This window comes from Carlito syrichta, unplaced genomic scaffold (genome assembly GCF_000164805.1).
Source record: "Carlito syrichta isolate Samal-C Ts95f unplaced genomic scaffold, Tarsius_syrichta-2.0.1 Scaffold176043, whole genome shotgun sequence".
NCBI classification, from domain to species: Eukaryota; Metazoa; Chordata; class Mammalia; order Primates; family Tarsiidae; genus Carlito; species Carlito syrichta.
The window spans coordinates 12852-27256 of NW_007120139.1; the positions used below are offsets into that span (position 1 = coordinate 12852).

At 37.2% G+C, this 14405-nt stretch overlaps 1 protein-coding gene across 1 annotated transcript in view; it reads left to right on the plus strand.

Annotated features, from left to right (window-relative positions):
* The window catches only part of MRPL13 (mitochondrial ribosomal protein L13), a gene marked incomplete at its 5' end in the record, with an annotated part of 18704 nt that extends 5894 nt beyond the window's left edge, over nucleotides 1–12810 (plus strand). Inside the window, 3 exons of the mRNA XM_008051476.1 lie at nucleotides 149–209; nucleotides 5588–5674; nucleotides 12434–12810. Coding sequence (XP_008049667.1) covers nucleotides 149–209; nucleotides 5588–5674; nucleotides 12434–12559 — 274 coding nt within the window. The remainder of the gene's footprint in view (nucleotides 1–148; nucleotides 210–5587; nucleotides 5675–12433) is intronic.
* Between the last annotated feature and the right edge of the window lie 1595 nt (nucleotides 12811–14405).

Here is a 14405-nt window from a genome sequence, read left to right on the forward strand (position 1 = left end):
AAAAAAAAAAAAAAAAAAAAAGACTAGTGAATAGCATAGTTTCCAGGAAGAACTTATTAAATAGTTTTCTTATTATAAAAGAATGACCAGCCTAGGAACTCAGCACTGTAGCCTATGCCCAGTTTAACATCTGTGCTTCTTTTAACAGCTACCCAGGTGGATTCAGACAGGTCACAGCTGCTCAGCTTCACCAGAAGGACCCAATAGCGGTAAGGCTGTTTTGCTTCACTTATCATCTGTGCAAAGACCAGTTCAGACATATCTTTCTGGTCTCCCTTCAAATGTAGCCAGCATTCAAAGCTATGGTTCTTCACAATAGCTGTATCACACAAGTTTCAATTAACATTATGTTGATTATCATTCAGCTCTGTGCATTTTCTAGTTAGTATGTATTATGTTTTACATTTAATCAAAGAACTCTGATGCTTTTCTTTTTAATTTTTTGACACCTGCAGAATCGCCTAGTACATGAATATGCCTTAAGAAAGATGTTTATACATGTATGTGTACTTACTTGTATATGCATATTATCAAACATGCTAAGCATGTTGCTCTTATACTGTCACTGCCTTTTTTGTTAACTTGATTTTTTGTGTATCTGAGTTTATTTTTATTTATTATTTTTAAAATCTTAATTTTACATTTGCTAATTTCTCCTTCTAGGCCTGTCGATTTTTGCTTTGTGTGTTTTAAAGGTTTCGTGTTGGATGAATTTAAGCTTGGAATTGTAATCTTTCAAATAATTGATTAGGGTCAACATATACCATTCCCCTTTATCTCTAATAATGCTTTTTACCTTAAGACCTATTTAGTAATATAGCTACATCAGCTGCCTTTTGATTAGTGTTTGTATCATATTATTTTTCAACATTTAAACTTTACTGGGTTCTTCTGTTATAGATGTGCTTATTGTAAACATATGTAGCTGGGTTTAGTTTTGTTTTTTTCTTTTCTTTCTTGACTGCTTTTGTATTGATTGAATTTATTTAAGTCTAAAGTTAATCAGTAACTTTACCTTCCTTCAAAGCAAATGAAAACTCTTAGAAGATTTTTAGCATCCACCCTCCTTGGTAATCTATATGCTTTCTCTGTTCAAGATTTTTAAAATCCAGTTCAAAACTCTTATTGTTTTATCCTGTTATTGATTTTTTAAAATTGTCTTTGCTTACAATCTCTTCTTGTAACTTAATCTTCCTTCTGGGATCAGCTTCCTTTTCCTTGAAGTACCTCCTGTTAGTATTCTCATAGCCACATTTTTATAATATTGAACTCACCTCTATCTGAAACTTCGTCTGTATTGTTGCTTTCTTCTTGAAAGATAGTTTTGCTATGTATGGAAGTCTAAGATAACCATTATTTTTTTCTCTCAGCCTTTTGAAACTGTTGTTCAAATGGATTTTTAGCTTTGATAAGTTGGACATCCATTTAATTGTTTCTTTGTACTCTGTCTTTTTTTTTCTGGATACTTATAAGATCTTTTCTTTGACTTTGGTTTTTATGTGTTTCTGTGGAGTCTTGTTTTTTTGTTTGAAGATTGATATCTTCAGTTCTGAAAATGTGTTGGCTCTTAAATCTTCCAATATTGGGTCTCTTTATTCTCCATCTGTCTTTCCCTGTGGGAATTGAATTAAATTTAAAGCATATGGTCACATTTTATTGTGGGTGATTCAGTACTTTTTTTTTTTTTTGGCACTCTGTCACCCAGGCTGGAATGCAGTAGCACACTTGTGGCCATCACAGCCTCAACCTGCTGGACCCTTGTGATCCTTCTGCCTCAACCTTCCATGTAGCTGGAATCACAGGTGTGTGCCACCATGCCCGGCTAATTTTTTGACTTATTATAGAGACAAAGTCTCACCAAGTTGCCCAGGCTGGTCTCGAAGCCCGCCTCCTAAAGTGCTGGGATTACAAGCATGAGCCATCACGCCCTGCCAGTACCATTCTTTCATATTTTTTGTCTCACTGTCTCTGTGCTGCATTCTCTTTAATTTGTTTAGATATGTGTTTCAGTTCTCTGATTACCTGTTCACCTATGTCTGATTAATCTTTTTATTGTAGTCCTAATTTCAATTATTTCTTTTCCTTTTCTAAGTTTTATTATTTGGCTCTTTTTCTAATATGCTGAACAGCTTTGATAGTCTCCTGTTTCTTTGTCATATTTTGGTTCCCTTTTGTATTTCTTTACAGATATTAAACACAATTCTTAGCATTTATATCTGATTCTGATATTTGTGACTTTTGTGAGTCTGCAGTTTATTATTTCCGCTCAGTACAGTTGGTATTGAAGCTTCATCTCTGAGAATTATTTGAGACTTGTGTTAAAAATGACTTTCCTCAATGAACATTTACTTAGCTTATGGAAAGTACATCAGGCTATACCAACATAAGATTTCTTTAAGCTAAACTTTAGACTTTAGACAGGATTTTGATCCCACAAGAAGGGTGAATTTTGGTCCTCAAAGCTTTGTGAGGTCAGTTTGATTTCATGCTTCCAAAGTATTCTTATTAACGTCAGTAATGCTTGTTTAATACTTTATCACGTAAGTTAAATACTGGACGAAGTGCTCGTTCATATGTTAGTCCTTGATATAGCTAAAAGCAAGGTCTCCTGTTGCTGCTCCTCAATTTATTTTTCCTTTGTTGGTAGACCTGACATTTGGATTATACTAGTGGGATAGATAGCATTTTCCCCATTAGAGACTGTTTGCACTTTTACTTAAATACATTCATAAATTAGCAAAGTGTCAAACTCTGAAGATACCCTTTTTTATTTCTCTAAAGTAGTAAACAAACATCTGTTAACAGGACGCAACCATTTGTTTGGCATAGCACGGCCTAAAATTTTCTTGGTAAAGTTTAGGAGAGGGATATTCTATATCATAAAGCTGACATACCATTTAGAAGTTCCATGCTTTACTGTTTAATTCACATCATTCATATCTGTTTGAAATATGCTCAGAGAAGCTTTTTAGGAAATATTTAATATTTTGTTTCACAACTCGTTTTTAAGCTTTTACAAGGTATTCTATTTTGACTATTAATATAATTTACACATAATAGTGTTAAAAGTTGTGAGGGCTACTGATAATGTATACCATAACTGTTACAACAAGTGGTGGTTTTAATACTTTATAAATATTTTTAATGTTTTTAAAATTAAAATTTCTCTTTTATTCAGGTCTGTTAACTGTACACTAGGGGGCAGTGTAGTCTAACTTTTTAATGTTGAGAATTTGTTGGACAACATTTGAGGAAACTGTTTCAAATTAATTGTTCATGAAACAAAGAATGAAACGTATTGCAAAATGTTTGATGAAGGCTTAGGAAGTATTTCAGCGTTAAATCCCTCTGGATCACTACCTCATGAAAAGACTTTTATTTTTGTTTTTTTAGTCTTCATTTTGACTTTGTATTTTGAAAAATAGTAGCATATTAAAGGAGAGGTCAGTTGGTCAGTTATTTTCTTTCTAATTCAGACACAGTGTGTATATCTGGAACGGCAGGCCTCTGCCAGCAGATGTGCTTTGCTAATCTGTACTTGGTGTGTATGACTTGTCAGATCATTTGCTTCAGTCTACAGTCTTCTGACCATTAGTACAGTCTAGGAATATTATTTGAAAAATGCATGAATTAATATCTAATAGTCAAGCAGGTAATAATTTGTTAAACATGTCAAAGTTTTTTTCATAGTTACATAGAAGATGATTAATTCTGAGTTCAAATAAATATGTTGATTCAGCCCTTTCCTTATCTCCTTTATCTCTCGTGTCTTGTATTTTGGTTTCTCTTAAGAGTTTCTGTAAAGCCTGTACATTTTCCTCTAGTAAGGTTATTTTGTGTAAAACAAATGGTACATGCCCTGTGTAACAGATTATACAAGGAAAGTCTTTAATATTTACTTTTTGGTCTGTCTTTTTTACTTTTTGAATATTTTAAAGCCTTTATTTACGTCTGTACAGATAGAATCACTATATTGCATGTACATTTTGTTTCACGTTTATTTATTTGTTTATGTACATTTATTCATTTATTTTTGAATTGGAGTCTTACTTTGTCGCCCGGGCTGGAGTGCAGTGGCATGTTCACAGCCACCACAGTCTCGAACCTTCTAGGCTCAGGCAGCTTTCCAAGTAGCTGGAATTACAGGTACACGCCACCATACCCAGCTAATTTTTTGATTATCGTAGAGATGAGGTCTCGCCATGTTGCCCAGGTTGGTCTCGAACCTGCAGGCTCAGGCAATCTCTCACCTCCACCTCCCAAAGTGCTGGGATTACAGGCATGAGCCACTGCACTGAGCGTTTATGTATATTTATATGTCTGTCTTTTTCTCCCTGTTGTCTTATAACCTTTTTATATTTTCTAACTTGTCCTCATTTGATTGTGCTGTTAGCCTTTTTTAACAGGGGAGATTTTTAAATACTAACTTGGTAATTCAAATAAGTGCGACTAAATTTTATATGAACATAAAAATCAAATGCCATGTAAGCCTACTAATACAATAAAATTGCTATTACGGTGATGATTGCTTATCCAGAAAAGTTGCTGAGTAGTCTTAACGTTCGATTTCTACTTGCAACTTTTAGAACTTGAAAGTTTTGAGTACTGACAGCTAGGTGAGTGGTGTCCAATAGAAATATCTGCCATCTGCCATAATGGAAATGTTCTGTGCCTGTACTGCCAAACATGGTAGCCACATGCAAGTGGCCATTTGAAATGTGGCTTTTGTGACTAAGGAACTGAATTTTTAATTGCTTTTAATTCTAACCATATCTATCTTTAGATAGTCTCCAGAACATAAAGTCTTAACAGCACTAGCATAAAAAATAGATGGAAAATATTTATGATATTCCTTTGGCTTTTGTATGTAGTAAGGCTTTGTGGTTTGATTTGATGAAAGAATAAAAGTAATAGCAAATCCTCTTTAATGCAACCCTGTTTTTAACATGTATCGTTTAAGTGAGTTTAGCTTTAATACACATCAAATTATACTCTTGAAATATGAGTGAGATGATAAAAATAAAGTATTTTGTCTAGGCCGGGTTCAGTGGCTCAGCCTGTAATCCCAGCACTTTGAGAGGCCAAGGCAAGCAGATCGCCTAAGCCCACGGATTCAAGACCACCCTGGGCAACTTGGCAAGACCTCTTCTCTACAATAAGTAAAAAAATTAGCCGGTCATGGTAGCACGCGTCTGTAATTCTGGCTACTTGGAAGGCTGAGGCAGAAGGATCACTGGAGCCCAGCAGGTTGATGCTGGGGTGGCCATGAGCGTGCCACAGCACTCCAGTCTTGGTGACAGAGTGAGACTCCAACTCAAAAAAAAAAAGAATTATTCTGTCTACAATTAGCACATACACAGGTTACTTTTAATCTCATCCTTTTGTTCTTTTTCGAAATAAGCAATACATTAAACAGAGACCCAAAGAAATAGTAATGTACACAGTAATGAAAGTTCCTTTTGTTGCTTCTATGTGTCTACTTAGTGTTTTTCCTTTATTCATGTTTTCATCACCATCTCCAGCTGTGTTTGTTTTCTTTATATCCCAAGTCACAGTTTTCTTATTGAGTCCTGTGGATGTTTTTCAGATTGTAAAACTAGCTATTTATGGTATGCTGCCCAAAAACCTTCACAGAAGAACGCTGATGCAAAGGTTGCATCTTTTTCCAGATGAGGTAAGTACTGATCATTGATAATGATGCTCTTCCGAAATTTTTAATTAAATGCTTTCTTTCCTTTTTTAATAAACACCATAGACTTATTTTCAATAATTTTATGACACTTTCTGAAATATTGTATTTTTTAAAAGCAAACATATATATATCATGAAAATTATTCCTATATTAAGCCATAAAATGAGCCGTCATTGGACTAAAAATTGTAAGTCTATTTTTTTCCTTTTAATTGCTGCTTTCTTTTGAAGAAGGAGCTATGATCAAAGTCCCTGTTAAATTGAGGTAGTCGCTGACAGTTTCATTAACTGTGAAGAAGTATTAATTTAGTCCACTTTTATGTGGCCAGTAGCAAAACTTCTGTGAATAATGGATTAATAACTTAACTTTAGTTGCTAATTATTTCCCATCATTAGACTTCAGAATGCTTGTTCATACTCAAAATTTGTTCAGCTAAAAATTGCTTAGAAAACAGTATAAACATTTTTCTTTCTTAGTATTGCATTCTTTTACACACTTATCTTTTCTCTTTAGCATATTATAATGAAATGCTTTTTATCATAAAATAGTTGAGTACAGGCTCAAATCAGAATGCTACCGTTTACTGACTGCATGGGACATGGACTTACTTTTATCTCTGTTTTCTGTTCTGTACAATGTACATATATTATAAGATTGTTATAAGAGTTAAATATATCTGTAGAGTGCTTAGAACAAGGCCTTGTAATTGCTGTAATTACCATAGTTATAATTGTCCTTATAATTCCTACTGAAGAAATAATATAGAAATTTATTCCACAGTATCAAGTTATAACAATTGCTCAAGCTACTTGCTCTATTGTTACCTTAAACAACATATTAGTAATTGTTCATAGTGAATAAATTATTATTGCTTTATCAAGATGATTATTGTCTACGTAGTAAGTAGACTGATTCTCCACTATTCACTTCACTTCACCTCTGAGTAATGTGCATTCATCCAGGGGTGAATGACTTTATGGTGAAATCACAGGACTTTAAAACACCTATTTCTGATTGTACTGTCACATTTTTTAGAAGCCATAATTTCTAAAAGACCGAAAATAATATTATTTGTTCCATTGGCAAGATAGTCAGGCTTGAGTATGAATATTTTAAGTATCTGTGGTAGTTCAGTTAAACAGTAAATCTCTTAAATAATTCAGACTACAAAAAGACATGAGCCCCTTTCCCCAAAATGAACTGATAAATATTCAGAAGCTTCACAGCCATTTTATCCTCAAGGCCCTGGGGAAGCAGGCACACCACTACGTTGCTGGTGGGGTAGAGTATGGTCAGCCCACCTGGAATCCTGGGATTTCGGTAACACTTCACAAAGATACACCTCGGGAGCTATCCCTGATCCCACAGTCTCACAGCAGTTTATCATGGAGATACATATGCATGTGATCATTATTTCTGCTGTATTTATAATAGTATATAAGAAAAGTAAACAATGCTTATTCCTAGGAAACTGGATAAACTATCATTTGAGTAGTGTGCAATTTTTTAAAAACATAATGACAAATTTTTCTGTGACTTGATGCTTTCAAGAATATGTTGTTAAGTGAAAACAAGCTAGGTGAAAAGAATAGATAGCACACCTTTTGTATGCATACATGCATATGCATGTTTACACACATCTGCATATATTTGTGTATCTACTTCTGCAAAGCATAAAAAACGCAGGAAGACTAAATGAGAAAATGATGTTTGCTGCTTAGTAGCCTGTGGATACAAAGAAATAGAAAGCTTAGAAAGGGGAATAAGATTTTTCAGAGAGCTGGGCTCGGTGGCTCAGCGTGTAATCCTGCGCCTTGGGAGGCTGAGGTGAGTGGATTGCCTGAGCCCGCAGGTTTGAGACCCACCTAGGCAACTTGATGAGACCTCATCTCTACAATAAATCAAAAAATTAGCCGGGTGTGGTAGTGCACACCTGTAGTTCCAGCTACTTGGAAGGCTGAGGCGGAAGGATCGCTGGAGCCCCAGCAGGTCGAGGCTGCGGTGGCCGGGAGCGTGCCACTACACTCCAGCATGGGCGACAGAGTAAGACTCCAACTCAAAAAAAAAGATTTTTCAGAGAGTATCCTTTGGATTACTTTTTTTTATTTTAAGTTTTTAATAATGTTAAAATTCACATATTCATAAAATAAAATTATAGCACGAGACTCAAAATAAATGGCAATAATAATGGATTACACTGAGTTTAAGAAAAAAAATTTGTGTACCTACAAATGGTAGTATTAAAAATTCTTCTTAGTTTATTATAATCTCCCTGCTCTTTTGTGGAGAAGGAAAAACTCTTTATAGAAGAATATCATGGACCGGGCACAGTGGCTCATGCTGATAATCCCAGCATTCTGGAAGGCCGAGATGAGAGAGAGGATTGCCCAGGAGTTTGAGACCAGCCTGGGCAGTATAGCCAAACTTCGTCATTACAAAATATAAAGTAAAAATTAGCCAGCCATGATGGCACATGCCTATAGTTCCTACTACTTGGGATGCTAGTGTAGAAGGATTGCCTGATCCCAGGAGGTTGAGGCTGCTGCCAGCCATGGTTATTGTGATTGTGCCACTACCCTCCAGCCTGGGTAACAGTGAGACCTCGACTGAAGAAAAAGAATATCCTATTGAAAATATAGGAATCGAAACTAGGAAAGCCACCATCACCAGCATACTCTGTGGCCTTTGGGTAGATGGTTATTGTGCAGCAGGATGCTATTCGTAAAGTTTCAGGATACCGTACCACAGAGTATTTGTTATTGGAAAGGAGAAGAGGTGCCTTTACGTTAGTGAGATCTGATAGACACCACCATAACCTAGAGGCCAAGCGTGTTGTTGATATGGGACAAGCTGACATCGTGTGCCTCTGGCTGTGACACACTGAAGACTCAGCACAAAATATACAGCGTCTTGTTAGAACTACTTAACGGAATCCAGTCATGGAAAAACAGTAATATAGAGCCAAATAAAAGAACATGCTACAGTTTAACTGGCCTGGACTCTTCAGAGTGCTAATTGCATGAAAGAAAAGACAGGAGACTATCATATTAAAGGAGACTAGACCCAAGAATAAACAACATGATATGGTAACTAGACGCAGCATGTAATTCTTGACTGGATCTTGGATTGGAAATAGTTGCATAAGGCAATATTAGACACACTTGGAAATTTCAAGTATATACTCTATATACGTAAGATTAAAAAGTATTTTAATTGATGTTAACGTTTCTGAAAATGAAATTGTTAATGTAGTTATATAGGAGACTATCCTTATATTTAGAGGATATGAGCTGAAATATTTAGGGTTGAAGTATTTGCAAATTACTCTCAAATGGTTTGGTCAACAAGTGTTTGTGTGCCTGTGCTGTGTATAGATAGATTGTCAGCTTAGGTAAAGTTAATTAGTGTTCATTGTATCCTTGTAACTTCCGTAGACTCAGAATTTTCTGGAGTAAAAAGTTGCAGAAGAGCCATAAAGTACATGACCAGTCGCCCCTGAGCTTCTGTTTCCTCCTCTTGTTCTTTTCCTTGCTCTCCCCGCTTGGGCTAACGGCCCTTCTGCGAAGAGAGCTCTTGGCTATCCGTGCACACATCGCTTGGCATTGGTGGGCTGCCGTCCCTGCGTGCAGGTCTCAGAAGGCCCTTCTCCCTCTTCCCCACACCACGTGTGATGCCAGCTCAAGCGCTTTCCTTCCTCATTTGGCATTGATCATGCCCAGTCTTCCAGCAAGGCCTTCCAATAGTGAGACCATTTGGAAAGATGATTTCAATCAAGATTCCATTCCATTTGGTGGACGTTTACTGGGAACCCCCTAAGCTCCACACTGCTGCGTGAGCACTTGGCAGCTTTTGAAACTTTCTTTACAGTTGATACAGGGATTTTTTTTAATGGCTTCCTAAAGAAGTGTGAAATACTCATACCTTTTTGGAAATAACTTATCGTGAGTAGGCTCCTTCTGCAAATAGAATATAAGTATCACTTAGCCATATATTATATACCCACGCACCCTCTGCCTGTCTTGGCTCTGTGTAATTGCACTAGCAGATTATTCTAGGAAGTGATGATGGTGAAGAATGGATATTCAGGATTGTTGAAATGCTTTCCAGTGCAGAAACACATTATCAGTAGTATCTCTTTTTTTTTTAGTAGTTTCTCTTGTGTCTTGTATATGTTAATAGTGACCCAACCCATCCAAGCCAAAATTAAATTTTAAAAGCCATTTTAAACTTTTTAAAATATTATAAGTTTTTTTCTATATTAGATGTTAGAACAGGCTTACAATACAGCAGAACTGTATGACTGTAAAGTTGTGTTTTGATTCTTAAGGCATATTAATTGGTTAAAACTCTGTCTCATTTGATGCCATGTCCTTGGCTAGATACTTGGTTCCCACTTGTAATGAGTGAGCTCTGTGGAAAACTAATTTATGGCACAACAATCTGTTTTTGTTTTTGTTTTTGAAAATGTCTAGGCTCATACCATAATGAAAAGAGGAAATTATATCCACCCTCCTTATGAAAATGCCTGCAGGACAATTTCATGTTGATATTTTACCATTACTTCAGTGGTGTCCCCGAAATTAATTTATCATCCAGTCTCACAATACAGTTCCATCTCCCAGCTGCCTTATTTCTGTGTCATGGGCATGAAATGAGCGTCCACTCTTGTGGTTACCACACTCTTCATTTTATCATTCTCTTCATATAGTCTCCCCAGTTCCACTGCTTCCTTCTTTTAAAATGCCTCAGATGTCTGCGTTGGTCTTCGGCTTCCGTTTCACTCCCCGTTTGCAGACTTCTTCGTGTCTTGCTTCCGCTGAGGAAGCGGCTGCTGCCCGCTCTCCTGTCCCCAGCTCATTCCTAGTGCAGTCCCTCCTGCCCGCTGTGTTCAGGCCCGTCTTCAAGCCCTTCTCCCCATGTTTCTGAACATTTCGGTGTATGTAGGGGTAGGTGGTTCTGGGCAGTGGGAATATCAATAATAAAAGGGCCCAGACTTAAGTCCCGGCCAGTGCAGGGAAGGTGAGGGGGCTTAATCCGTCAGGAGCTGTTGTGTGTGGAAAAGTGAGTCGGAGAGGAGCTAGCAGTGAGGACACTGTCCAGCTGCAAGGGTTAGTGAAGGAGCTGAAACTTCATCCTGAAAAGCTTCTAGCTAAGATGTGACTTTAAAAGCCATTTGTGTTTTTTAATTTTTATCTTAATTTTTTAAAAGATATTTTAAAGATGAGTACAGTTCAGGATTTGATAGGAAAGTCGTCATCGTGAAGACCTCCCAGTGGGATAAGATAGGGAGGTAGAAAACATTGATATTGATGATCCTAACCTTGTGTAGGCCTAGGAGAATGTGTATGTTTGTGTCTTAATTTTCAACGAAAATTGTTTTAAGTAGAAAAAGATCGGCTGGGCTCGGTGGCTCAGCCTGTAATCCCGCACTTTGGGAGGCCAAGTTAAGTGAATTGCCTGAGCCCGTGGGTTTGAAACCCGCCTGGGCAACTTGGCGAGACCTCGTCTCTACAATAAATCAAAAAAATTTAGCCGGGTGTGGTAGCGCGCGCCTGTAGTTCCAGCTACTTGGAAGGCTGAGGCAGAAGGATCACTGGAGCCCAGCGGGTTGAGGCTACAGTGGCTGGGCGCAACCACTACACTCTAGTCTGGGCGACTGAGTGAGACTCCAACTCAAAAAAATAAAAAATAAAAATAAAATAAAAAGATTAAAATTTTCAAAATAGGAGTAATTTTATAGAAGTAGGATATAAAGAAAGAAAATAGTTTCTATGACCGTATGATACGTTTGTGTTTTAAGCCAAGTGTTATTGCAAAAGAATCAAAAAATTAAAAGTTTATAAAGTAAAAAGCTACATTAAATCAAAGTTAATTTATTCTTGAAGAAAGAAAAAAATTTTTAATGTGGTGTAAAAAAATAAAAATAATTAGCATTTAGTACCAGCTGCTATTGTTTCATTTTACTTTATATGCTCAGCACCTAGTATGACTTCTGGTTCTTAGAAGGAGTCCAATAAATGTTTCTTAGATAAAGAAATGACTCAAACATCAAGCAGGCTTTCATTTTCAAAATGTTTTCTGGCCGGGCGCAGTGGTTCACGCCTATAATCCCAGCACTTTGGGAGGCCCAGATGAGAGGATCGCCTGAGCCCACGGGTTCAAGACCAGCCTGAGCAACTTAGTGAGACCTCATCTCTACAATAAAAATCAAAAAAATTAACCACACACGGTGGCACATGACTGTAGTTCCAGCTACTTGGAAGGCTGAAGCAGAAGGATTGCCTGAGCCCAGTAGGTTGAGGCTGTGGTGGCTGTCAGCATGCTACTGCACTCCAGCCTGGGTGACAGGGTGAGACTGCAACTCAAAAAAAAAAAAATGTTTTCTGGCTGCAGTTTGGAGCAGAGATTGAAAAGTAGTGGTACTGGACACAGTGGATCCAGTGCATACACCCATCAGGTGAATAAGCGAGAGAATGAGCCAAGGCAGTGCCTTTTTGCCTTTGAAATTTGGGAGGTAATTTAAACTGTGTTCTTATATGAATAGGAAAATGTATTATTATAATGGGATTATTTATATTGTTAATTTAATGAACTTTTCAGAAATTTCTACAAGCATTTTATTTTAAATATTATATTGTTTTCCTCATTCTATACATTCTTGTTTTTAGTACTTAGTATTAGTAATTTCTTTCTAAGAAAGGTATTTTAAGAAAATTAAGCCTAAAATTTATTTTCGTGTAGGCTATTTCAGAAGATATTCTTAAGAATTTAGTGGAAGAGCTGCCTCAACCACGAAAAATACCTAGACGTCTGGATGAGTACACACAAGAAGAAATAGAGGCTTTCCCAAGAGTGTGGTCTCCGTAAGTGTTTGTTTTCTCCTTCCTGTCTTCTTTTCAAGTTCATTGGGTATCCTCTCTTTCCTCAGCCAAACAGTGAGATCCCTGAGGGTGGGAAGAGTGATGTTTCCTTACCCCTTGGAAATTCTCAGCAGCTCCTGCCTACAAATGAACTCTAGATATAACTATCAGAACCACGGTCTCTAAGCCTCAAGCCCTGCTGGGTAAGATGTTCACAGGTACCTATAGCCATCAGGTATTGTGTTTGGATGACCTTCTTTGGGTTCGTCCTTTGGAATAAATGAAATCAACCTAAAATGAAGTGACCCTCCATTTTCCAGGTTGTTTCATAAGCCAAGAATATCATCTAATGAAAAGTCATTAATTCTTTCACTTGTCTTGATCCAAATAGAAAAACAATCTAAAAACACCTGTTGCTCTCCTGTTGCAGTTGCCTTTGCGTGAGGGCTATAGCACTGCTGAGATGTAACGTTCTGTCCTCCATCCATTTCCGGCTTTGCCTGGGATACACAGATGAGAAGGCGTATACATGTCGCTTCCTCAGCAGTTCTTCCTGTAGCCCTCGGACTTGGCTAGGCTCCCAGCAAGGGCCTTCACTGTACCCTCTCCTTTTCACTTACTGCATTCATTCCGAGTTAACTCAATGTCCTGTTTCCTTGCTAGACTTTATAAGGGAACACATGTTGGTCTTGTTTAGTGCTGAGCATTAAGTAGCACTCAGCAAGTGTTGGTTGAACGAATTAGTGAAGACATAGACTATCCCTCTGTCAGCTCCTAAGTGAAGTTAGGAAAGAATCTCTAGAAAGTGTGAAGTAACAACCACTTTTTACTTCTTTACAGCATTTATCGCTATCCAGAATAAGTCATGTATTTATGTGCATGTTTATTATCTGTCTCCCTACATTCACAGCAATAACAACAATAGCAAGCACTAATAAAGCATCTACTGGGTGTTTTGCATTCATTGACCTATCTGATCCTCAGGCAGGCCACTGAGTTAGTCCAGTTTTTGTCTCCATTTTTTGGTCATGAGAAAATGTCAGCACCGATAAGTAAAATAAACTACCTAAGATCACATCATTCTAGGTGGTGGGCTAGGGAGTCAAGCCTGAATGCCTGCTGGGCCATGCTCCCAACCCTACTGCTGGAATGCTCCTTGCCGCCTTGAAATATCTGGGTCAGCACTTACATCCCCAATACTTAGGAGATGTAAATGGGACTTGGCACATAATAGTTACTCAGTGCGTGTTTTTGAAAGAGTGAAAAGATGAGCTCTTTCCCCTAAAAGTTAATTTTGAAGTCGTCGCTAACAGTTTAATGAAGTCTTAGAAAAATCCAAACGAGGGTTGGAATCTGGCCTCTCGAATACCTATCTCTGTAAGTTATTTATCATTTTGAGCCTCAGTTTCTTTATCTATAAAAGGGATTTAGCGTATATTTGAGAGGATTGCTGCAAGGAATAAGCAAGCTAATGTGTGAAAATACTTAGCACACTTGAAATGCTGACCAGCACTTTTTAATACGAGAACTTTTTTGCTATTACACATTATATGTAGTTTTAACATGCTTGCTATGTAGCATTTTGTGTAAATAGTCTTAAGTTGCATCTAGTTTGCAAGTGTTCACTTTCAATAAGTCATGTACTAAGTAAATGTTTTTAAGCTGTCCTTGAAGTTTTGACAGGTTACCTTCCTATAACAAGTCTTATAAATATGCCATATCTAATTTTCTTATAGAAAAACCATCATAAATGAATTTATATTCCTGACCAAGAGGGATGTGGTACTCCTTTTTTAAAAACTAGAAATACCAAAGGTGCTATTAAAGTATATATGTAACCGGGCTCGGTGGCT